The sequence below is a fragment of the Oncorhynchus kisutch genome, linkage group LG8, assembly GCF_002021735.2.
Source record: "Oncorhynchus kisutch isolate 150728-3 linkage group LG8, Okis_V2, whole genome shotgun sequence".
Taxonomy (NCBI): Eukaryota; Metazoa; Chordata; class Actinopteri; order Salmoniformes; family Salmonidae; genus Oncorhynchus; species Oncorhynchus kisutch.
The window spans coordinates 36,703,452-36,728,891 of NC_034181.2; the positions used below are offsets into that span (position 1 = coordinate 36,703,452).

General features: G+C 45.6%; 1 protein-coding gene across 1 annotated transcript; it reads right to left on the minus strand.

Moving 5' to 3' along the window:
- Positions 1–259: 259 nt before the first annotated feature.
- On the minus strand, positions 260–25,311 carry LOC109895741 (protein crumbs homolog 1-like). Its single transcript, XM_020489692.2, has 13 exons — positions 21,625–25,311; positions 14,286–14,978; positions 13,855–14,050; positions 13,047–13,186; positions 11,556–11,741; positions 11,286–11,399; positions 5,295–6,293; positions 4,518–5,074; positions 4,199–4,364; positions 3,175–4,036; positions 2,942–3,058; positions 2,548–2,674; positions 260–2,276 (listed from the first exon to the last, which is right to left on the minus strand). Exons 1-13 carry the CDS (start codon positions 21,692–21,694, stop codon positions 2,055–2,057), a joined length of 4,449 nt encoding a protein of 1,482 aa, XP_020345281.2. The 5' UTR covers positions 21,695–25,311; the 3' UTR covers positions 260–2,054.
- Positions 25,312–25,440: the final 129 nt, after the last annotated feature.

The following is a 25,440-nucleotide window of genomic DNA, read 5'->3' on the forward strand; positions in this document are numbered from 1 at the left end:
ATTTTTCAATTCTATGCGGGCGTTGCAAACATAAACTCCTTCCTTCCCTCGTGGTACGCAGACAGAACGCTCCTACGGGACTGTGGGAGGAGATCCCTTCAGAAGCACTGTGAAAGACACCGAATTGCAAATTCTATTGAATAAACAGATAGTCAAACACTTATAGGGTAACTGTGTTGACTTGCTATCCTTTGTCAGATACAATTCTTACCGCATTTGATCTAGTTACAAACAAAACCATGCACAGTAAGTCCAGTCATTAATTTCATGGTGTTGCTTTAATTATCATTCTCTTTTGCATCAGTTTAACTGTTGACATCCAATAGAAACTTTAGAGTTTTGAATAAATCACACTGTTTACAATTGCATCATGTTACAGTGTTGCTACCCAATCACATTTTCCAGAATAATCACAGAATACTCCCTATACATACCAGTGTAGCCTACCCAGCATACCTTGCTGTTCGTTACACTGTAGTTGGTTCTGCCTGAGACGAGGTGCGTCCAGTGTAAGCTCCTACCACACTATTCAGAACTCAAATCCAGATCAGTCCAATCTATCCCCTGTTGTAGATGCGAATCCAGAGTGTACCAGGGTTGGGGTCAATTCCGTTTTCAATTGACAATTCACTGGGCAATGTTCACTTTGTGAATTGACTGTAGTTGATCCCAACCCTGGAATGTACTCTGTATAATCCAACACTGGAGCAGCGCTAACATCAGTGAATTGTCAGTACATGTCTCCCTGGATTGTACTGCATCACCTAGCCCTGCAGGAAGGGGAGGGGGAGGACCGACAGAGCACAAACAGAAACCTGCTCTGTCTCTTTGTCGGTCTGTCATACTGCTCTACAGCACTCCACACAGACGTCAACACGATCATCACAGTGAGTTTTCCTTTGAGACAACACATAGTTCCCTCCAGTCAACTATATTTTAGATAGGGCCACACAAAAATCAACATATAGATAGATACCATATCCAATGTAGAATGTACAAGAGTCAAATGTTGTGTTTCTCAGCATTCCATCCATTCTGTAAGGAAGGCACATACAAACTCATTCATAAAGTCATGTGGAAGTCAATTCATGACAATGAACTATCTTTCAATTACTTGCCTTTAGTGTGGGGTTGCATAAACTTCATTTCAAGCTAATTAGGTGTTGCTTTCATTCAGCGTAGTTACAGTATATGCATGTGGTACATCATCCATAGATACAGAAATGACCTAGAGCACAATATCTAGCTTCAGCACCTCCGGTGGACAGTGAAAACGTCCATTGATCACTTGGCTGGTTAAGTAGTGGCTCTGGTGAGGATAGATTAAGAGACTGACAGGAGTGTAGGTTTGGGTAAATGTATCCTGTCTGAATACTGTGGCATCAGAGTTTGAGATGGCTGATAGCATTTAAGTGGTCTCAATCCAGGAGTTTTAGGAGCACCTCATACATTTGCACAGACAATGACATGAACAAAAAACACATCATAGATTTAGAAATAAGACCATTACAGTATTTACACGGAGTCGGAAAGAACATTATTGGTATAGTGCACATCCAGAGAAAAATACAATGTTTTACCATCAAAATGGTCATTAGAGTGAACTCACACATAATCAATGTGGGGTACAGAATGTACACAGGTAGCTATTGTATAGAGAGACACTGGAGTCCAGTATGGTTCATCGCTCCATGGAGGGGACTAGCTGATTAGACTCAACCGGACAGCAGTGCCCAAGTCTTGGGAGACGAGAGCTCTTTCATCCTCTATCCTGCCCTTCTCTGCGGCTCAGACAGACCACATCACCTCTTTCTATAAAGAGATTAGTTCCGGGTTGAACCACCCCCAACCCCATGACCCAGCAGCAGCAGTATGGCGGTGGCATCACTGTGAGGGCACATGTCCACACCACTGGTGACCTTTCACACGCTGGACACCTCTTAGTGAGTCTGACCAGTCCTCGCCTGTGTCTGGTTGTGTGTCTGAGCCAGGGAGGCTAGGTGTCCGACCTGTAGCCGAGTGAAGGTAGTGTGTGTTGCTGTTGTGTGTGGGGCTCATATGAGCCTCTCCTCGGGGGGCACTTTGAGTACACTGCCCATCTCCAGCCGTGCCCCTGCCACCTCCTGGGCGCTGGGGCTGTAGGTGCCCTCCGACTGGCGCTTCTTGCGTGCGGTCAGCACCATGAACACCAGGGCCACCACAGCCAGCAGCAAACACAAGCTGGCCAGAGGGATGGCCACCACCAGCCAGGGAACACGCTGCCTCTGCTCCTGTCTCTACAGAGGGGTGAGAGCAGGACATTTAACTATGACTTATTATGACCTTGTTATTACTTATTAGTACCTTAATACTCAGATTAGACGAACTGCAGCTTAAATTGTTTTAATACATCAGCCTCTTTGATCCAATCTGGTCTGTGTAAAAGCTTTTGATACTCAACGTATATTATCACTACACAGTCTACTGTAATAAATGTACTGACAGTATGTCGTCACGCACAGACGGTCAGTTACTGAGTGTGATCAGTGGAGATATAAGGTGCCTTACATTGCTTTCACACTGTGTGCCGCTGAAGCCCGGCACACACATACACTGGAAGCTGCTGAGTCGGTCCAGGCAGGTAGCACCGTTGAGACAGGGTCTGGACTCACACTCATCTATCTCTGCCTCACACCTGGGAGAGAACACCAGGGGGGGTCAACATGACACTGACACCCCAGCAGGAACGACAGCTCTCTGTCCATACAATAGGAGCCTTTTCCAGTCCCACTGACATGCTCAGCTTTTAAACTGTAGACTTATAGGGCCGTGCTACCGGACACAGGTTAAGCCTAGTCCATTTAGCATGCTTTTTAGTCCTTCTTAGTCCAATAAAATGTTAGTCTCCGGGAACGCGGCCCATGTATTTTCTATGGAAAATTGGATAGGTTAGTGATCTCACCAGTCTCCAGTGTAGCCAGGTTTGCAGGTGCAGTTGGTACCCCAGATCCCATCCACGCAGACCCCACCGTTATCACACTGTGTCTCTTCATCACACTGCTGCGGAGGGAATCTCCATCTGTAGGATACACAAAATACAGTCATTACAACGTCTATACATACTGAATACATAGACACACACACACAGTGATTTTTGAACAGGAACATGCCCTGGTTATAGTTTGTGGTACTCACTGGCAGCGGCGGCCGGTGTATCCAGGGGGGCAGACACACTGGTAGGTACCCGTCCCGTCTAGGCAGGAGCCCCCGTTCATACAGCTGTGCTCCAGGCAGTCATCCACCTCCTCCTCACAGTCCCTGCCCCCCCATCCTTTGTGACACTCACACTGGTAGTTTGCCAGCAGGTCTGTGCAGGTGCCGTGGGCACAGGGGCCTGAGACACACTCGTCTGTGTCCCTCTGGCAGAACTCTCCCTCCCAGCCCGGGGAACAGCTGCAGTTGAACAGGTTCCAGAGGTCCTGGCAGGTGCCCTGGTTGAGGCAGGGCTGGTACTGACACACATCAGTAGCAACACACCCCATCTTATTCTCCTGCCCCCCCTGTCTGATAAACCGGGCTGCCTGGGGGGCATCTTGGTTGTCCAACAGAGGTAGGTAGATTCCTCCCACCCTCACCTCTCCCAGACAGCCTGTGTAGTTCTCTGCCAGCCACACGGTGGTGTTGTTGAGGAAGTTGAGGTGCCCGGCCGTGCCCATGGTGCTGCCAGCCCTGCGCCCGTCCACAGTGAGGCGCCAGCGGGACACAGGCTGCAGGGGGTCTGTCATGGCCAGGTGGAGGTGGTGCCAGGCCCCGTCTGAGATGGGCAGGTTGCTGGTGAAGGCCTGTAGCTCCAGGCTGTTGCCGCTCAGTAGTTTGACCAGCAGGGAGGAGTTGAGCAAACCCAGACAGAAGACCTCTGCTCCGTTAGTGGCCCGCAGCAGCACGCCGTTCTCCTCCCGAGTACGTATATCCATGGAGACACTGGTCACCGTGGCAATCAGCGAGCCATTAGCTGTGAACTGCAGAGCGTTGCTCTCAAAGGTGGCGTTGGTGAGGCCTGGTGGAACAGCAGTATATTAATAAGGCTATTGAATACAGTGACACACCTTTTGGTAAGGTGTTCGCTATTTTGTTTGTGCGTGTGTCTGTGCCGAGAAAGATACTGTAGTAGAGAGAAAGGGAGAGAGATAATGTATACGATCCCAAAAAATCCACTCACACTCGTAACCGTCAACTAGATCCACACACTGGCTGCCCACGACACAGGGGTCGCTGACACACCACACGCGTGTATCACATCGTCTGCCAGAGAAGTTCATGGGACAGGTGCACTCAAAGTCATTCCAGGTGACTGTGCACGTTCCTCCGTTCTGACAGGGACCAGCCTGAGGAAGACATAGATATTAGTGTCTGTTACAAACAGTGAACTGAAAAGTCTTTGTCAGGACCCTCACCTGAGAAATCTAGACAGCTCTTGTACCAGTTCACTACAGTTACAGCAAAATATCTCTTAAGTGTAAAGGTGTTATTGACGTTACCTTGCATGCCTCATCACTGACACAGCCATCCAACATGTTCTCCGATTGTTTTGGGATGTAGCACTCGAACGCTTCGTGGGTGTGGCACTCCTCTGGGAGGTGAAGGTACAGGTGCATGTGGTCCAGAGTGATGTCCTGTAAGCAGCCTTTGAAGTGACCTCCCCAGGGGGCAGTGGACTCCCCCGGTGGCAGACCCCCCATGTACACCACGTCCCCCTGCTCCATCCTCAACCGCCCCAGGGATAACTGTGTCCCACCCTGACTGAACCCTACCTGACCCTGGCGTACCACCACAGTGACCAGCTCCCTCTGTCCGCTGGTGATGTAGGTACCGTTAGAGAACAGGGTGGTGGGGGGGCTGTTGAAGACCAGGGTTCCCTCCCGCAGGTACAGGGTGAGGTAGGCCCTGCTCCCTCTCCGCAGCTGGAGGAGCAGGCCACTAGGCTTCAGAGAGCGCAGGAAGAAGGAGATGTTGAAGTTCTCCCCGTCCGTTTGGTTGATGTTGAAGGTAGCATAGCTCACAGTGTCTTCATTACTGAATGTCCATGAGGGGTATTCTGATGCAAGCAACAAAAAGCAATACTTTCAGTGTGAACAATAAAACCTGTACAAACCTGTGTCGCTGAAGGGAACTGGCTGTAAGTTGAGGAGACACACGTAACCCCCTTTAAATGACAATACATTGTCAGCGCCTGGTGTCTGCAGTTGTCATATTTGAAAAGCAATATTTGAAAATGTAAAGCAAAGTAATGTTTCAAAAGGTATAACAGTTCTTACCTTCTTCACACAGGGAGCCGTGATAGGGTCGATCACACGCACAGCTGAAGCTAGTCCACAGGTCAATACAATGCCCACGATGATGGCAAGGATCAGGATGACACCAGTCGGTCTTGTTGCAGCCCAGCTCCATGTCTTGGACGTGCTCTGGAGAGATATCCTGAGGCAGTAGCAGCTGGTGGTCAACCTGTAGATCCTCCATGCAGCCAATGAAACCCTTCCTACTCTCTGTGTTGTCCAGATACTTCTGGGGGGCCCCACCCACATAGACCTGGGGGAATGATCCAGGTTGGAAGAAGATCAGTTGGTTGTGTCCTTCGTCCTCCACTGTGCAACCCCCGTCATTGTCACAGCCTGGTCCTTTCACCATCAGCACCAGCTTCTCATCCATGGTCACTTTGGCCTCATGCCAGTCTCCGTCATTGACAGGGAGATGGTAGGTGGCCTGTAGCTCCTTCCCTGATCCAGCTCTAGCATGGATATGGCCCCTCACAATCTCCAGGGACACACTGTAGTCCTCAGCCCCTCTGTAGAACAGCAGCATTTCAGCCAGGGTGGTCCTGAAGCGCAGCTGGACGTGGATCCCATAGTGGAGGTGGTGGTGCTGGGGGTCAATCCCTCTACTGGTCCTGTTAGCTGTAGGAGGGAGCTGGATAAGGACATACCCCTCTCTGTTGAAGGAGAAGGTGGTGGGAATGCTGCAGTGCTTCCCAGTGAAGCCAGGGTGACAGAGGCAGGTGTGGTCATGCTCTTGTTCATCCCCATCTTCCCCACTGTGCTCTTTTTGGCTTAGGATGGGCACACACGTGGCTCCGTTCTCACACAGGTGTTCCCTGCAGCCAATCAGACGGACGTCACAGTTATGGCCACCCCATGGCTCCTCCCCTGGACCCGCCGTCACACAGTTGCAGGTGTAGGAGTTGGCGGCGTCCTTGCAGGACCCGCCATTCTGACAGGGCTCGCTCTCACACTCGTCAATGTCTACCTCGCAGTGCATACCTGGAATGACAACATAACACACCATTCGTTTTTTTCATGTTGGATAGGGGTATGGTTATGTATTTCTCTGCCACACAGGACTGTCCCACAGCCACACTGTGAGATTCAACAGGAGCCTACGGGTCTCCCTAACCAAACCAATGAGTTAATCAGAGTCTCCCTAACCAAACCAATGAGTTAATCAGAGTCTCCCTAACCAAACCAATGAGTTAATCAGAGTCTCCCTAACCAAACCAATGAGTTAATCAGAGTCTCCCTAACCAAACCAATGAGTTAATCAGAGTCTCCCTAACCAAACCAATGAGTTAATCAGAGTCTCCCTAACCAAATCAATGAGTTAATCAGAGTCTCCCTAACCAAACCAATGAGTTAATCAGAGTCTCCCTAACCAAACCAATGAGTTAATCAGAGTCTCCCTAACCAAACCAATGAGTTAATCAGAGTCTCCCTAAGCAAACCAATGAGTTAATCAGAGTCTTCCTAACCAAACCAATACGTTAATCAGAGTCTCCCTAACCAAACCAATGAGTTAATCAGAGTATCCCTAACCAAACCAATGAGTTAATAAGTCTCCCTAACCAAACCAATTAGTTAATCAGTCTGCCTAACCAAACCAATGAGTTAATCAGTCTCCCTAACCAAACCAATGAGTTAATCAGAGTCTCCCTAACCAAACCAATGAGTTAATCAGAGTCTCCCTAACCAAACCAATGAGTTAATCAGTCTCCCTAACCAAACCAATGAGTTAATCAGTGTCTGCCTAACCAAACCAATGAATTAATCAGAGTCTCTCTAACCAAACCAATGAGTTAATCAGAGTCTCCCTAACCAAACCAATGAGTTAATCAGAGTCTCCCTAACCAAACCAGTGAGTTAATCAGAGTCTCCCTAACCAAACCAATGAGTTAATCAGAGTCTCCCTAACCAAACCAGTGAGTTAATCAGAGTCTCCCTAACCAAACCAATGAGTTAATCAGGGTCTCCCTAACCAAACCAATGAGTTAATCAGAGTCTCCCTAACCAAACCAGTGAGTTAATCAGAGTCTCCCTCACCAAACCAATGAGTTAATCAGAGTCTCCCTAACCAAACCAGTGAGTTAATCAGAATCTCCCTAACCAAACCAGTGAGTTAATCAGAGTCTCCCTAACCAAACCAATTAGTTAATCAGGGTCTCCCTAACCAAACCAGTGAGTTAATCAGTCGGCGTAACCAAACCAATGAGTTAATCAGAGTCTGCGTAACCAAACCAAATGAGTTAATCAGAGTCTGCCTAACCAAACCAAATTAGTTCATCAGAGTCTGCCTAACCAAACCAAATAAGTGAATCAGTCTCCCTAAACCAAACCAAATGAGTTAATCAGTCACCCTAAGCAAACCAAATGAGTTAATCAGAGTCTGCCTAACCAAACCAAATGAGTTAATCAGAGTCTGCCTAACCAAACCAAATGAGTTAATCAGAGTCTGCCTAACCAAACCAAATGAGTTCATCAGAGTCTGCCTAACCAAACCAACTGACTTATCAGAGTTCCCTAACCGAACCAAATGAGCTACCAGAGTCTGCCTAACCAAACCAAATGAGTTAATCAGAGTCTGCATAACCAAACCAAATGAGTTATCAGAGTCTCCCTAACCAAACCAATGAGTTAATCAGAGTCTGTATAACCAAACCAAATGAGTTACCAGAGTCTCCCTAACCAAACCAAATTAGTTATCAGTCTGCCTAACCAAACCAAATAAGTTAATCAGAGTCTCCCTAACCAAACCAGTGAGTTAATCAGAATCTCCCTAACCAAACCAGTGAGTTAATCAGAGTCTCCCTAACCAAACCAATTAGTTAATCAGGGTCTCCCTAACCAAACCAGTGAGTTAATCAGTCGGCGTAACCAAACCAATGAGTTAATCAGAGTCTGCGTAACCAAACCAAATAAGTGAATCAGTCTCCCTAAACCAAACCAAATAAGTGAATCAGTCTCCCTAACCAAACCAAATGAGTTAATCAGAGTCTGCCTAACCAAACCAAATAAGTGAATCAGTCTCCCTAACCAAACAAAATTAGTTCATCAGAGTCTGCCTAACCAAACCAAATAAGTGAATCAGTCTCCCTAAACCAAACCAAATGAGTTAATCAGTCTCCCTAAGCAAACCAAATGAGTTAATCAGAGTCTGCCTAACCAAACCAAATGAGTTCATCAGAGTCTGCCTAACCAAACCAACTGACTTATCAGAGTTCCCTAACCGAACCAAATGAGCTATCAGAGTCTGCCTAACCAAACCAAATGAGTTAATCAGAGTCTGCATAACCAAACCAAATGAGTTATCAGAGTCTCCCTAACCAAACCAAATGAGTTAATCAGAGTCTGCATAACCAAACCAAATGAGTTATCAGAGTCTCCCTAACCAAACCAAATTAGTTATCAGTCTGCCTAACCAAACCAAATTAGTTAATCAGAGTCTGCATAACCAAACCAAATTAGTTATCAGAGCTCCCTAACCAAACCAAATGAGTTATCAGAGTCTCCCTAACCAAACCAAATGAGTTATCAGAATCTCCCTAACCAAACCAAATGAGTTATCAGAGTCTCCCTAACCAAACCTTATGAGTTATCAGTCTCCCTAACCAAACCAAATGAATTATCAGAGTCTCCCTAACCAAACCAAATGAGTTATCAGAGTCTCCCGAACCAAACCAAATGAGTTATCAGAGTCTCCCTAACCAAACCAAATGAGTTATCAGAGTCTCCCTAACCAAACCAAATGAGTTATCAGAGTCTCCCTAACCAAACCAAATGAGTTATCAGATATGGAAGTACACTGGCAAGCACGTGGCTCTCCAGGAAGCACTTGACTAGACTATATCTTTTACTAATGAGGAAATGACTGATGAAAGTTTAAATATCGGTATGGATGAGAGCCCAGTTTCTACTTCTCTCTGTTCACAGTCAAATTGTATTAAAAAAACAAATGCTTTGAAGTATGTCGCTAGATTATTCACGGTATATAGTAAATCAATGGGACTACAATATGCTTAGTAAGCAATGAAATTTTACACATCAGCAAAATCCTCTAAAACTCCTCTCTCCACAAGTTAAAAACAAGAACATCTCCTTCTGCCTTCCTCCAGCCCTCTACCTCCCCCACATAAACACACAGCCTGTCCTAGCAGCCCTTCTCTCCACAGTATGTTTTGATTGTTACCTGTCAGTCCCCATGGCTCACACCATTCAGCTAGCAACAGTAGTAGCAGTAGCCCCCTCATTCTCCCAGAGCCGTAAATACACACATATAGCCAAACAGGTCCCACGGATGAGATCAAACTTGTGCACCCTCTCTCTCACACATGCACACACACACGTACACACAGTCCGTACACTTGTACCAGGCAGGCAGAAGTGATTACTCGAGCCCAAGCCCACCCTACTTCTCTCCCTCCCTCCCTCCCTCATGCCTGCATACAGCCTCCCCTCGACAGCCAGGCCCAGCCAGGGCTCTAAGCCTACCACCCAGCTGGCTCCTGTCACTGCTGACAACAGGAATGTTGGGCTGCAGTCACTCCTGATCGATGTTATGGATGCCGGCTAGTGGCAGACGGCATTCTAATCACAGGAGATGGGCTTCTGAGCAGAGGGGCTGTACTGAGCTTGACTATGCTGGAGTAACCTCAGTATGACATAGGTTGAAATGGGGGGTCAAAGGTGGCTGGGTTGAGGGGGGGGCTCAATTTAATTAGCTTAACCAGTTTCTGGGTACTCTATCTGTATGTGCGAAGAGAACTCCCAGAGAATATGTAGTCATATGATCTTGTTGTGCACCTATGTGTTATTCCCCTCTATTTTGACGGGTGCCTGGATACAGTATACGGAAGTATGCTTACTGTGCAAATAGCCTAGGACGAAGAGTATCGCAATACCTTATGTGTTAATTGATAACAGGTTTTGTTTTTGTGATGAGAGGGTCTTTCAAGCTTGCTTTTATTAATTAGTGGTTCATGGGACTTAAGCGGCTTTGTGGTAAATCTCTCTCTTCCCCCTGGTAAACTGGAGGAAAGACCCCTGTTAAATACCCAGCCAGGACGACCGACATATGGCACCAGGTTTTATGGTCTTTGTTGTTCTTCTACTGTCATGCCCCTCCGTATGGACACCTACCCTCTCTGTCAAAGCCACTGTACACAGAGACTCACCCAAAGAACTGGAGATATGCTCTCAAATCAAATCAAATCAAAGTTTATTTGTCACGTGCGCTGAATACAACAGGTGTGGACCTTACAGTGACATGCTTACTTACAGGCTCTAACCAATAATGGAAAAAAGGTATTAGGTGAACAATAGGTAGGTAAAGAAATAAAACAACAGTAAAAAGACAGGCTATATACAGTAGCGAGGCTATAAAAGTAGCGAGGCTACATACAGACACCGGTTAGTCAGGCTGATTGAGGTAGTATGTACATGTAGATATGGTTAAAGTGACTATGCATATATGATGAACAGAGAGTAGCAGTAGCGTAAAAGAGGGGTTGGCAGGTGGGACACAATGCAGATAGCCTGGTTAGCCACTGTGCGGGAGCACTGGGTGGTAGGAGCAATTGAGGTAGTATGTACATGAATGTATAGATAAAGTGACTATGCATATATGATAAACAGAGAGTAGCAGCAGCGTTCATTTTCAGTTGTTACTCATAGTTAATAACTCTGTTATTCAGAGTTAATATATCTGTTATTCAGAGTTATTCATGGGTGGTTTTCCAGCCCACCTTTACTTTTCCTTTGCTTTTCCTTATCTCTGTTTTGACTGATGTCTAATGTCCAAGCAGACCAGTACAAGCAGGAATGATCAGCAGGGGCAGGATTAACCTATTATTGTTTTGCTCACTGCTAGGCAAGTGAATCCAAAGAGATATACTGTATATCACTGCATGGGATTGATTTCTTCTCTCTATTGTATCTTCTGATATACAGTATATTAAGAGCAGTGAAATAGACAGACAGTCTTACCTGTGAACCCAGGTGGGCAGTCACACTGGTATGAGTTGACCAGGTCCTCACAGCTCCCTCCGTTCTGACATGGAGCAGACTCACACTCGTCTATATTCTCTTCACAGCTCTCACCTGCAAGAGACAGGACACATTACGTACTTACTCCATTACTTACCCTCAAGTCAAATGAACATCGACTGCAATTACAGAGGATTCCTATTCAATCAGATCCTATACTTAAAGTGGGGTGAGAGGTCACCAACTATGAATTTCAGTGCTTTGCCTTACCAGCAAACCCAGGCTGACAGTGGCAGAGGAACCCAGCTGCTTCCTCATAGTTGAACTCCCTGTCATCCAGTCCAGACAGCACCCCGTAGTGCAGCAGCTCTGAGCGCTGGAAACACTCTCCTCCGTTCTCACAGGGCTGCAGCTCACACTCATCAATATCCACCTGACAGTTCTTCCCTTCATAACCTGCAACACACACACCATTATTTTAAACAGTTCTTCCCTTCATAAGCTGCAACACACACACCATTATTTTAAACAGTTCTTCCCTTCATAACCTGCAACACACACACCATTATTTTAAACAGTTCTTCCCTTCATAACCTGCAACACACACACCATTATTATAACAGGGGGGGGGGGGTTATTTGTTTCTAGCCATTTTGAGCCTGTAATCGAAACCACAAATGCTGATGCTCCAGATACTCAACTAGTCTAAAGAAGGCCAGTTGAATTGCTTCTTTAATCAGGACAGCACTTTTCAGCTGTGCTAACATAATTGAAAACGGGTTTTCTAATGATAAATCTACCTTTTAAAATGATAAACTCTGATTAGCTAACACAAAGTGATGGTTGCTGATAATGGGCTTCTGTACGCCTATGTAGATATTCCATAAAAAAAAATCTGATGTCACTGTATTTCTGATCAATTTGATGTTATTTTAATGGACAAAAAAATTGCTTTTCTTTCAAAAACAAGGACATTTCTAAGTGACCCCAACATTTTTGAACGGTGGTGTTTATAATGTGCTCTCCATCCTCTGTACTGAGGATCATCTTTGTTTTCCTATTGCTCATGGCCCTGCAGCTGCACCAGTTCTACACTAGATGGCAGTGTGGTGTAACACCACGGTCAGTACTACACTTTACAGGTCTCTCAATAGGTCTCTCGCTATGTCTCCTACAGACTTGTATCATACCTTTGACCCTTTATCTCTGTGATTTACGTCTGGGAAACTCGACGAACCAAATCTTACCAAGATAAGGGTTTTGCCTGCCTGTAAAAGGCTACATGGAAGCGCCTGCAGCTTTTCTTTTCAAAATACTCCTGACACCTAGGATGTTCTCACTCTCTCTCTGTTTTTATGCCAGACAGCGTATCAAATATTCTTGTACAACAATCACTGCGTGTCAGAGGAGGCTGGTGGGAGGAGCTATAGGAGGATGGGCTCATTGTAATGGCTGAAATGGAATGAATGGAACAGGGTCAAACATGGGGTTTCTATATTTTGTTTGTTGTGTTTGACACCACTTCATTCATTCCATTCCAGTCTTTACAGTAAGCCTGTCCTCCTATAGCTCCTCCCACCAGCCTCCTTTGCTGCGTGTGTAATACTTCCTGTGGTGCAGAGAAGGCTTGGCAGATACTGTATGACAGACAGCTGACTGTTACTCCCTCATTTGGTGAGAAGTGTGTGTGTGTGTGTGTGTGTGCGTGTGTGCGTGTGTGCGTGTGTGTGTGTGTGTGTGTGTGTGTGTGTGTGTGTGTACCTGTCCAGCAGACACAGTCGTATTGGTTGACCCCCTCTAGGCAGGTGGCTCCATTCTGGCAGGGGTCCGAAGCACACTCTGAGATGTCCACCTCACATTGCTCTCCTGTGAAGCCTGTCCCGTTGCAGTCACACTCATAGCTGAGTGAGGAGGAGGAGACTTAGAGAGGCTCCTTATATCCTACTCATTTCAGTGAGACTGGGACATCTTTGAAGCATGAAAACGCACTGGGACCTCAGTGCAGTCAGTAGAAACATTAAACAGTCTTAACTGTGAGGTTTCTAACATCGAATAATTTCTGATCTACAGGCATTTTTTCTTATGGAAAGTGGAATTCCACCTTCACACATTTTTTGTTGTTGTTGTGGGGCAGTCTCACTCTTGATGTTTTTAGTTTTATTGGATAGGACAGAGGTAGAGAGGAAAGATAGAGGAGAGAGGGTGGTGAACTAGCAATGGGTCGGATTCAAAGAAGCTTAGACCACTAGACAACTTTAGGCCACCTATGTGGTATTTTTTTATGAACAAATGTAATTGGTTCAATCTAACGTATCTCTGTATTAACAAGATACACCACCCAGGTCTGATGAAGCTCTCTATCAGGTCTGATGAAGCTCTCTATCAGGTTTTCCCCACTTCCCAACCGCATGATTAATTACCATCCGAATAAGCGGTGTAATCCTTATCCTTGCCCTGTTAAACTTTACTGTCGGGAAGGAATCCCTCGGCTGACATGCTGCTCACTGACACATTGGGGTTAAGCAGCTGATTCAGCCAATGAGAGGAGAGAGAGTTGGAGACACCTTACCTGTTCACCAGGTCTGTACAGTTGCCCTCGTTGAGACACGGCCCGCTGGCACACTCATCAATGTCCAGCTCACAGTCACGGCCCTCGTACCCAGAAACACACTCACAGGTGTACAGGCCCACACGGTCGTGGCAGGTGGCTCCATGCTGGCAGGGCTGCTCCTCACACTCATCGATCTCCACTTCACAGTTCACCCCTGCCACACAACGCAGACACAGGTTCATATATGATGGTTTTCACTATGAGAACAACTACAGAGCTTAGAGAGAAACATTGAACATGGTGGATTAAAACTTTGTAGTGTCTATATGAGGTTGGCAAAGTAGTGAACTCTGAACTAAAGACACTGAGTTAAAGAGAGAGGGTAATTCCCTCACACTCTAAAGACAGCAGGATACGTTGCACTGACCCAAACAGAGAGACTGTCTCACCTTTGAACCCTAGCAGACATTTGCACTCATAGCGGTCCACCTCATTGACACAGGTCCCATTGTTCTTGCACGGCCGCGACACACACTCGTTAATGTCCAGGTCGCAGTGGTAGCCTTGGAAACCAGGCACACAAAAGCACTGGTATCCGTTGACGTCATCTTTACAGATGGCTCCATTCTGACAAGGGAGTGACTTACAGTCATCCATGTTCTCCTCACAGTCCCTCCCCTGGAAGCCTGGGACGCACTGGCACTGGTACCCATCCGATGTGTCAACACAGGTGGCACCATTGTGGCACGGCTCCTCAGTGCAGTCCCTCGCCTGGCAGTGATCTCCTCCATAGCCAGGGGGACAGTGGCAGGTGTAGCTATCCACCCTGTCCACACAATGGGACCTGACACCCTTACATGGGTTGCTCTCACACTTGATGTTGATGTTGAGTGTGCAGTTGGTCCCTGCGAAGTTGTCGGGGCAGTGGCAGGTGTAGACCTCTGTGCCCAGTGTGCTGGTACAGTTGGTGCATGGCGCATCATGGACACAGGGGTCATACAGCTCCCTACAGTCCTTGCCCATATAGCGGACTGGCCATCTGGGACAGAGACACGTGTAGTTGCCCATTTGGTCGAGACACGTACCGCCATTCTGACACGGGGCCGACAGACACTTGTCTGCTGCTGCTGTGCACAGTATACCTATAGGCAAGAAAGAAAATAAACTCAGTATTTATCATGAATGAGAAAGCTCAAAATATGAAAGCAATCTCAAACTTTAACTTCATGAAACTGTGGTGAGAAAATCGCTGGTGAAGTATTACCAGTCTATTACGCTGGTGAAGTATTACCAGTCCATTACCCTGGTGATGTATTACCAGTCCATTACCCTGGTGATGTATTACCAGTCTATTACGCTGGTGAAGTATTACCAGTCCATTACCCTGGTGATGTATTACCAGTCCATTACCCTGGTGATGTATTACCAGTCTATTACGCTGGTGAAGTATTACCAGTCTATTACGCTGGTGAAGAATTACCAGTCCATTACCCTGGTGATGTATTACCAGTCCATTACCCTGGTGAAGTATTACCAGTCTATTACGCTGGTGAAGTATTACCAGTCCATTACCCTGGTGAAGAATTACCAGTCCATTACCCTGGTGATGTATTACCAGTCCATTACCCTGGTGAAGTATTACCAGTCCATTACCCTGGTGATGTATTACCAGTCCATTACCCTGGTGATGTATTACCAGTCCATTACCCTGGTGAAGAATTACCAGTCTATTACCCTGGTGATGTATTACCAGTCCATTACCCTGGTGATGTATTACCAGTCCATTACCCTGGTGATGTATTACCAGTCTATTACCCTGGTGATGTATTACCAGTCTATTACCCTGGTGAAGTGTTACCAGTCCATTACCCTGGTGAAGTATTACCAGTCCATTACCCTGGTGATGAATTACCAGTCTATTACCCTGGTGAAGTGTTACCAGTCCATTACCCTGGTGAAGAATTACCAGTCTATTACCCTGGTGAAGTGTTACCAATCTATTACCCTGGTGATGTATTACCAGTCCATTACCCTGATGAAGTATTACCAGTCTATTACCCTGGTGATGTATTACCAGTCTATTACCCTGGTGATGTATTACCAGTCTATTACCCTGGTGAAGTGTTACCAGTCCATTACCCTGGTGAAGTGTTACCAGTCCATTACCCTGGTGAAGTGTTACTAGTCCATTACCCTGGTGATGTATTACCAGTCTATTACCCTGGTGAAGAATTACCAGTCTATTACCCTGGTGAAGTGTTACCAGTCTATTACCCTGGTGATGTATTACCAGTCCATTACCCTGGTGAAGTATTACCAGTCTATTACCCTGGTGATGTATTACCAGTCTATTACCCTGGTGATGTATTACCAGTCTATTACCCTGGTGAAGAATTACCAGTCCATTACCCTGGTGAAGTGTTACCAGTCCATTACCCTGGTGAAGTGTTACCAGTCTATTACCCTAGTGAAGTGTTACCAGTCCATTACCCTGGTGAAGTGTTACCCGTCCATTACCCTGGTGATGTATTACCAGTCCATTACCCTGGTGAAGAATTACCAGTCTATTACCCTGGTGATGTATTACCAGTCTATTACCCTGGTGATGTATTACCAGTCCATTACCCTGGTGATGTATTACCAGTGAGATTACCAATTATTTCCTATGAGCCCATTAGTAGGCCAATACACCATATACCTTTGACCTCTCCCTTTGTCTCTGCTTCTGAGGCACTTACAGAGCACTTTCTTAATGAAAAGTAAAAAGAAGAAAAAAACCACTTCCCTCTCTCTCTCTAGTCTGGACTGAAAGTGAACACAGCAGATGGTGTTAGGAGTAAACGTATTGCACACTCACTGTGTGAGCAGTTGTCACCTGAGGCTTCATCAATGACAGTTCCCTTCACCCTGAACACTACTAATCTAACCTAAACTTGACCCCATGGGTCATCTTAATACACACCGCAACAGGTAGTTTAATAATCACAGACTGTTTGACGCTGGTTACATTTTCTGCTATAGTTGTTGAAGAATATTCCTTTTGTCATAAGTAGAAATAATAAGCGTACAGTGCTAAAATATTTGAATATGAGGGGGATAAAACTGTGGAATGCTTTCATACTTGAATATACATGTTCCTATTACGTTTATGGAACGTGTATGTTGTCTTAAATCCTGATTTGATTAGATTGCTAAAGCTCTACTTAATGAACACAGATATATAGCTTCTGAGTTATTCAATATACTAGTATAGTTTATACAGTATTTAACAATGAGTGTTAGCAGGGATTTTTACGATATGTCTACATGTGTGTTGTTTCCTTACTTGACTCACTCACAGCTTATCTTAAAGGGAAGGTCACATTGTCCCTCTATCCACTGTAGCACCCACTGTACCTATTACTGCCATGCCCCCGGCCCTTTAACACCTCTATAACCCTCCTGTCACACCCCTAATACCTCCACCTCACACCTGTTTCCCTAATATAATGTGACCACCCATAGTGCTCGGGAGCTGTAGGATGGGCAGGCTTTTGATCCAGTCCAGCAATTGATTCAATGAATCAACTGATCATTACCTAGATTCGCTGAATCAGGTGTCTGATTGTTGGCAAAAGCCAGCACACTCTGGCTGTTGCTCTCCATGACAAGTGTTAGTGACCACTGCTCATTCATTTCCACTCAATAGATCTACAGTACTGGTTGCTGTGTGTCACAATCCACTTGTTGTGAGCCACAGTCTTCTTCCCCTGCTATAATATCTAGTGTATGTTCCAAACACCATATACAGTATATCACAAAAGTGAGTACACCCCTCACATTTGTGTAAATATTTGAGTATATCTTTTCATGTGACAACACTGAAGAAATTACACTCCTCCATGACGACATCATGGAGCTGGTGGATGTTAGAGACCTTGCACTCCTCCACCTTCCGTTTGAGGAAGCCCCACAGATGCTCAATAGGGTTTAGGTCTGGAGACATGCTTGGCCAGTCCATCACCTTTACCCTCAGCTTCTTTAGCAAGGCAGTGGTCGTCTTGGAGGTGTGTTTGGGGTCGTTATCCTGTTGGAATACTGCCCTGCGGCCCAGTCTCCGAAGGGAGGGGATCATGCTCTGTTTCAGTATGTCACAGTACATGTTGGCATTCATGGTTTCCTCAATGAACTATAGCTCCCCAATGCCGGCAGCACTCATGCAGCCTCAGACCATGACACTCCCACCACCATGCTTGACTGTAGGCAAGATACACTTGTCTTTGTACTCCTCACCTGGTTGCCGCCACACACTCTTGACACCATCTGAACCAAATAAGTTTAGCTTGGTCTCATCAGACCACAGGACATGGTTCCAGTAATCCATGTCCTTAGTCTGCTTGTCTTCAGCAAACTGTTTGCAGGCTTTCTTGTGCATCATCTTTAGAAGAGGCTTCCTTCTGGGACGACAGCCATGCAGACCAATTTGATGCAGTGTACGGCGTATGGTCTGAGCACTGACAGGCTGATCCCCCACCTCTTCAACCTCTGCAGCAATACTGGCAGCACTCCTACGTCTATTTCCCAAAGACAACCTCTGGATATGAGGATATGACGCTGAGCACGTGCACTCAACTTATTTGGTCGACCATGGCGAGGCCTGTTCTGAGTGGAACCTGTCAAGTTAAACCGCTGTATGGTCTTGGCCACTGTGCTGCAGCTCAGTTTCAGGGTCTTGGCAATCTTCTTATAGCCCAGGTCATATTTAAGTAGAGCAACAATTATGTTTTTCAGATCCTCAGAGAGTTCTCTGCCATGAGGTGCCATGTTGAACTTCCAGTGACCAGTCAGTATGAGGGAGTGTGAGAGCGATGACACCAAATTTAACACACCTGCTCCCCATTCACACCTGAGACCTTGTAACACTAATGAGTCACATGACACCAGGGAGGGAAAATGGCTAATTAGGCCCAATTTGGACATTTTCACTTAGGGGTGTACTCACTTTTGTTGCCAGCGGTTTAGACATTAATGGCTGTGTGTTGAGTTATTTTGAGGGGACAGCACATTTACACTGTTATACAAGCTGTACACTCACTACTTTACATTGTAGCAAAGTGTCATTTCTTCAGTGTTGTCACATGAAAAGACACTCAAATATTTACAAAAATGTGAGGGGTGTACTCACTTTTGTGATATACTGTATGTTCTTCACTAATCCCCTGACACCCCCAGATACACTGGAACATCCGTTGCAACCCGCAGTTTCATCAGTTTCCTCCTACTGTCAACCCATCAACCCACAAGCTTCCCTTAAACTCATGGTGTAAAGGACCAGGTTTTCTGTTTCCTTAATATTCGTGTTAAATATGGATACATGTAAACACTCTCATCCTCCAAACCATCATAATACATAGGATTTATACAGTATTGTGATTTCCAAGACCCAGAGATACTTCAGTCCAGACATGGTACCTACCTAAACTGTTAATATGCACTGTGCTGTATACCCACTATAATGCACTGTGTACGCTAACAGCTGGTACTACCTGAACCCCATATCAGATTAGGTAGCAGCGTGGTGATTGGCTGAGACAGTGGAGGTCTCTGACTGGTCTATCCTGCTGCAGCCAGACCACTCATCCCTGAAACATTCCACTGTGCTGATGTCACTCCTGCTTCCTGTGCCATGAAACAGTATGTCCGAGCATCACTCTAACAGTGTGGAAGAAAGCAGCGAGGTAGATAAGAGATGATTAATAGTTGTTATGCTTAATGTTTGTCCTGAATAAGGATTATTTGTTTCCTCTGCCCTATGATAACAGTTACCAAAACTAAAGTTACCCAAACATAATCTTTACATATACTCCAAGTCAAATGTCAGTTGAGACCCACACTTTGTGGCATGACGTGACTCATGTGGGGAGGCAGGATAGCCTAGGGTTTCGAGCATTGGACTAGTAACCGGAAGGTTGCAAGTTCAAACCCCCGAGCTGACAAGGTACAAATCTGTCGTTCTGCCCCTGAACAGGCAGTTAACCCACTCTTCCTAGGCCGTCATTGAAAATAAGAATTTGTTCTTAACCGACTTGCCTGGTTAAATAAAGGTAAAATGTAAATAACCAAAAGGTTGCAAGTTCAAATCCCTGAGCTGACAAGGTACAACTTTGTTGCCCCTGAACAAGTCAGTTAACGCCCTGTTCCTAGGCTGTCATTGAAAATAAGAATTTGTTCTTAATTGACTTGCCTAGTTAAATAAAGGTGAAAGAATGTTTTAGGCAGAGGAATTCTATTTTATCTCCACAGGGGACTGTCAGTCACACCATGCCAGTGTTGTGCTTTGTCCAAAATTGTATTCATACTCAAAGGCTAAACTGCGGTGACTCACTTGGCTTTAAAAAGCACACATTCTGACACGTTTAGTCATAGTTATCCTCTGATGTTAGTCAGAGATGTAAATGTCTGTGTTTCATGTGGGTTTCACGTATTATTATTTATAGTATAGTATATCCAGTATTTTCTATCAACAATGGTTGATCCAATATTGCAGTTGTTTTTTCCATCAGCCATGCAATCTAAAAGTACTGTGTTCGTTTTCACAGTTCTCAGAACACTTGGCCCTCCGTTCAAAGTTAAGACAAAAAGCTGTTACGGCCAGACTCTTAGCCCGTCACCATGGTGATGGGAAACAATGACCTCTGCATGTGATCCGCCCTAGCCACCCCGTCCTGTCAGTCTTTCCAATTTAACGAGGTTCAGACACTTCCCAGAGGGCCGCGGGAAAAATGGGTCAACGCATCATTAGGTGGGGTTCAAAATATCCCCCACATATATCCCCCAAACATACTGTACCCCATGACACCACACCCCACATCCCCCACCCAAACATACTGTACCCCATGACACCACACCCCACATCCCCCACTCAAACATACTGTACCCCATGACACCACACCCCACATCCCCCACCCAAACATACTGTACCCCATGACAACACACCCCACATCCCCCACCCAAACATACTGTACCCCATGACACCACACCCCACATCCCCCACCCAAACATTTATCTCACTATGATAGTTCATTATGATCTATGAATGACTTCATGATAAGTGCTCAAGCCAATTATATTATTGTATATTATTATTATATTATTATATTATTGTCTTACATTAGTAATAGATGGTCAATTACAGTGACATATCACAGTGACATATCACAGTGACATATCACAGTGACATCATACGTTTCCATTGTTTTTGTTATGTATGATATGTAACAAATGTTTGACTGGTGCCTACTTCGGGCAGGTCTCTCTTGGTTCTTTAAAATTAATTTCTAAATAGGACCAGCCGTATCATTAAATAATAAATAACTTATTGAAGGGATACTGCACTCAGAGATGTTCAGATTATCACCAACTACAACAACCTGTCTGCCAGCTGGCTACCACCACTTGTCCTCCTGTAACATCCTCCCGCCTTGCTAATGCCCTATTACAGCTCTGTCCACATCGCCCCTACACTCACACACACACACGCGCACACACACACACGCACACACACACACGCGCACACACACACACACACACACACACACACACACACACACACACACACACACACACACACACACACACACACACACACACACACACACACACACACACACACACACACACACACACACATGGTCTACACACATTTTCACATTACTACTTTCCACATCAATACTCACACATGTAAGTGCACACACAGGTTTTCTGTTCCTTTTATAACCTACATTGATACACCTAGACAATGAGTCCTACCCAGTTTGAATGTCATCATGATGAGCAGCAAAGGTTTTTGGTACTTTGAATGAAACCTCCCAAACTCCATGGCGGTGAAGGGACCCACTGTCTCACACAGCGTCCAGCCTGAGAACTGCTGCCTGTCACTCCTCCACAGGATCCCCTCCCAGCATACTGGTCCAGCCGATCAGCTCTCTGCTCTGAAGTTAGCTGGAAGTGTGCTGCAGGACCTCCATGCGTGGTCAGTAGTCAGTACTGAGCTCTCTGGGGACAGAGTTTGCCTGGCTGGAGTAAGGCCGAGTAATCTCCCCTGCAGAGAGCGGCCAGGAAAACATGGCTTGGATTCACTGACACGGACTGTCTGTCTCTCTAGTGCCCTCTCTTTCTTCTACATCCCTCCTTCCTCTATCCCTCTCACTTAATAATGTTGATGTTCATCTTTCTCTTCATTCATCTCTCCTACTTGATTGTATTTAACTTTCTGAAACAATATCGAAATAGTTATATATCAGTGGGTACCAACAACAAACGCAACTGCTGATATGTGTCAAAAATAGACCATGAAACTGAACTCACTTTACAAGAGTTTTCTCTCAAATGTATTTGAGTTTTCTCTCTTATAAACATTTTAAGCCAGACCTTGATATCACACTACCCTCCTGCCTTACAACAGTCCCAGGAGTGGTGGTGAGAGGTCCAGTCCAGGTTTAATGAGTGTAAGCAGGGTCCATCAACGGCTAGCCGGGTCCTTTGTGAGTGGGGGGCTTATCCTGGAGCACTCTAACACCTAGCGGGACAGCGGAGCCCCCGGTGGCAGCTGGGTCACCTCTCCGCCCTCCACCCCTCAGAACAGAGTCCTGAGCCCGGGCCTGGCTTAGCCACAGCATGCTGGGATTGGAACGACACTGAGTTTAATTAAACACTTGGCATCTGTTCAGGTCAGAGATAAGTCTATCTCCATCCACCCACACAGCCACACACAAACCCTACCTGCAGTCTGTGAACCTGAGAGTGGCAGAGTGACAGACGGGGTCAGTGCTGAGCAGAGCACCTCTCAACATTCCTGCCTGGCAGGATCCCAGTTGCATCTTTCATTAAGCACCAAGACAAAAGAGAGAGAAGGACCTAAAGGCTGTCGCAGTTAGTCAGATGTTCGGGCCAACTCAACAGCCAGCACAGGCAGAAAACAAGAGAAGACAATTAAAGTACTTGAATATATATTTGTTCTGTTAGAATGGATGTTCTATAGTGGAAACAATTACAAGATCCCTTCACTGATCATCCATTTGGATCTTTGAAAAACGATGTGTCTTTATAGTTGTTATGGCAATTGGAGCGTTTTGAATATTTTCTTTTACATTGCCTCTGTTACTTCTTTTTAATCTTCAGCCATCTTCAGAGAGATAAAGGAGATGCTTTGTCTATCTAAGAGGATGTATATTATTGTAGGACCCTGATCAGATTTAAAGCTGTGTCTGGGTGGGTTGTCCTCAGACATAGGCAAAACCCCAGACAAACTGGTGTTTGTTATAAGTGGTCCACGGTCTGTGGGCAGACATGATTGATGAGGTTATCTTCTTCACCAGTGTGAGTAAAAAGACACATTTTTATGAAACTGGTAAAATCCCGGGAAACACGTTCAGAATAATTATATGAAGTTGATTAGGTTATTATTCAAAGTCTATGAAAATTGGTCATACATAGGGTCAACACGATGTTATGGATTAACATAAAAAGCTAATTATCTGACTGATAAGGCAAGAGCTTATTAGCGTTTAGCTTGCAATAATCAGACATAATAAAGTAGTGAAACAATATCTACTACAGAGAAGTGATGTACTATGGAAAAGCTATGACAACAAATCCGGGGCGCTCCGGGAATGGAGGATTGCTATGATAAGGGCAGTTATCCTACGCCATAAAACAAAAATACTACCCAGATTAGTGCTAACAGCACAACAAATCTGTCTGCCCATTATGGAGTTTCCAGCTTACCAGTGATATACCATACGGGCCATGCTGGGCCAGTGATCTAGGAGAGGCTTTAAGAGCCTTTAAGCTAAGTAGTCCGTGGGCAAACAAACATGACCATAAGACCATGAATAAAACACACACATGCCATGTGACATGACATGCCCTCTGTGCCTTTTCGATTACCATTGTGACAGGAAGCCCATTGAACCACACACTTTACAGCAGCATTGTATGGAAATGTGGTGAACCAATGACGGCTTCCTCTCTATCTAGAGGCTGGCCCTTCACATGGGTGGCACTGGCACTATGATAAAAGGAATCAACAGGTAGGTAGGCCTGTGTCTGGGTGCTGGCTTGCAGCTATAACGAGCAGGTTTTAACGGTGTGTCATTTACAGGGGTGTGGGGCGATGAGGAGCCACTAATGCTAATTCTGTCATTGGCAGATAATAGGGGTTTAAGGCAGTCTTTCTCAGCATACTGAATGTGCATCTATTAACACCTTTACTACCGCTACCACTGAGACGGAATCAAAGCATGCATGAGTGAGCCTTAGTGACAGAGCGATGGCCTTTCTGGGGCTGGGCTTTCACAGGCCAAATGTCATCCGACACGGCCCACAGATTGGGGGGACCCGCAGGATTTATGAGACTTCTTATAAAGGCCCAGACTGGAGCTTTATCTGCCTGCTCCAACACACACACTCTGCAATGTCTTCCCTAAAACACACACACACACACACACACACACACACACACACACACACACACACACACACACACACACACACACACACACACACACACACACACACATACAGTATGCACACACACATGGAAGTACCAGTGATGCGCTCAATATGGAAGAGGTCAGATGAAGGACACGCGAAGCTATAAAACCGTTTTGCTCGTAAGGGAAAGGGGGATACCTAGTCAGTTGTACAACTGAATGCCTTCAAATTCAGACTGGGATATGTTCCGGGATTTATCCAGGACAGTCATGAGCTTCATCAATAAGTGCATAGATGACATCATCCCCAAAATTTCTATACGAACGTATCCAAATCAAAAACATGGATTACAGGCAAAATGCACACTGGGCTAAAAGCTAGAGCTAAAGCTTACAAGGAACGGGACACGGACATGGACGCATACAAGAAAGCCCTCCGCTACGACCGACGACGAGACATCAAACATGCAAAAGGACAAGTTAGGAGGAAGGTGGAATCCTATTACACCGACGTTCGTAATATGTATATGCAGGGAAAGCAGACAATGATGGATTACAAAGGGAAACCCAGCCATGAGTTGAGCAGCGATGCAGATCTCCCAAACGAGCTAAATGCCTTTAATGCTCGCTTCGAAGAATATAAAACTATGCCTTGCGTGAAAGCCCCTGTTTCTCCAGATCATGTAACCTCTCTCCGTGTCCCAGTCTTTAATCCTAACATGTTTCAAACTGACCACCATTGTCCCTGTTCCCAAGAGCGCCATGGTAATATGCCTAAATGACTATTGCCTTTTAGCTCTCACGTATGTAATTATGAAGTGATTTGAAAGGCTGGTTAGGACACACATCAACACCATTATCCCAGACACCCTAGACCCATTCCAATTTGCGTACAGCCCAAACAAATCCACAGATTACGCAATCTCAATTGCACTTCACACTGCCCTCTTCCACCTGGACAAGAGGGGAAATAACTATGTGAGAATGCTATTCATAGACTACAGCTCAGCATTCAATAGCATAGCGCCCTCCTAGCTCATCACCAAGCTCGGGACCCTGGGACTGTACCCCTACCTCTGCAACTGGATCCTGGACTTCCTCGAGTGTTCGCTTAGTCCCCTCCTGTACTCCC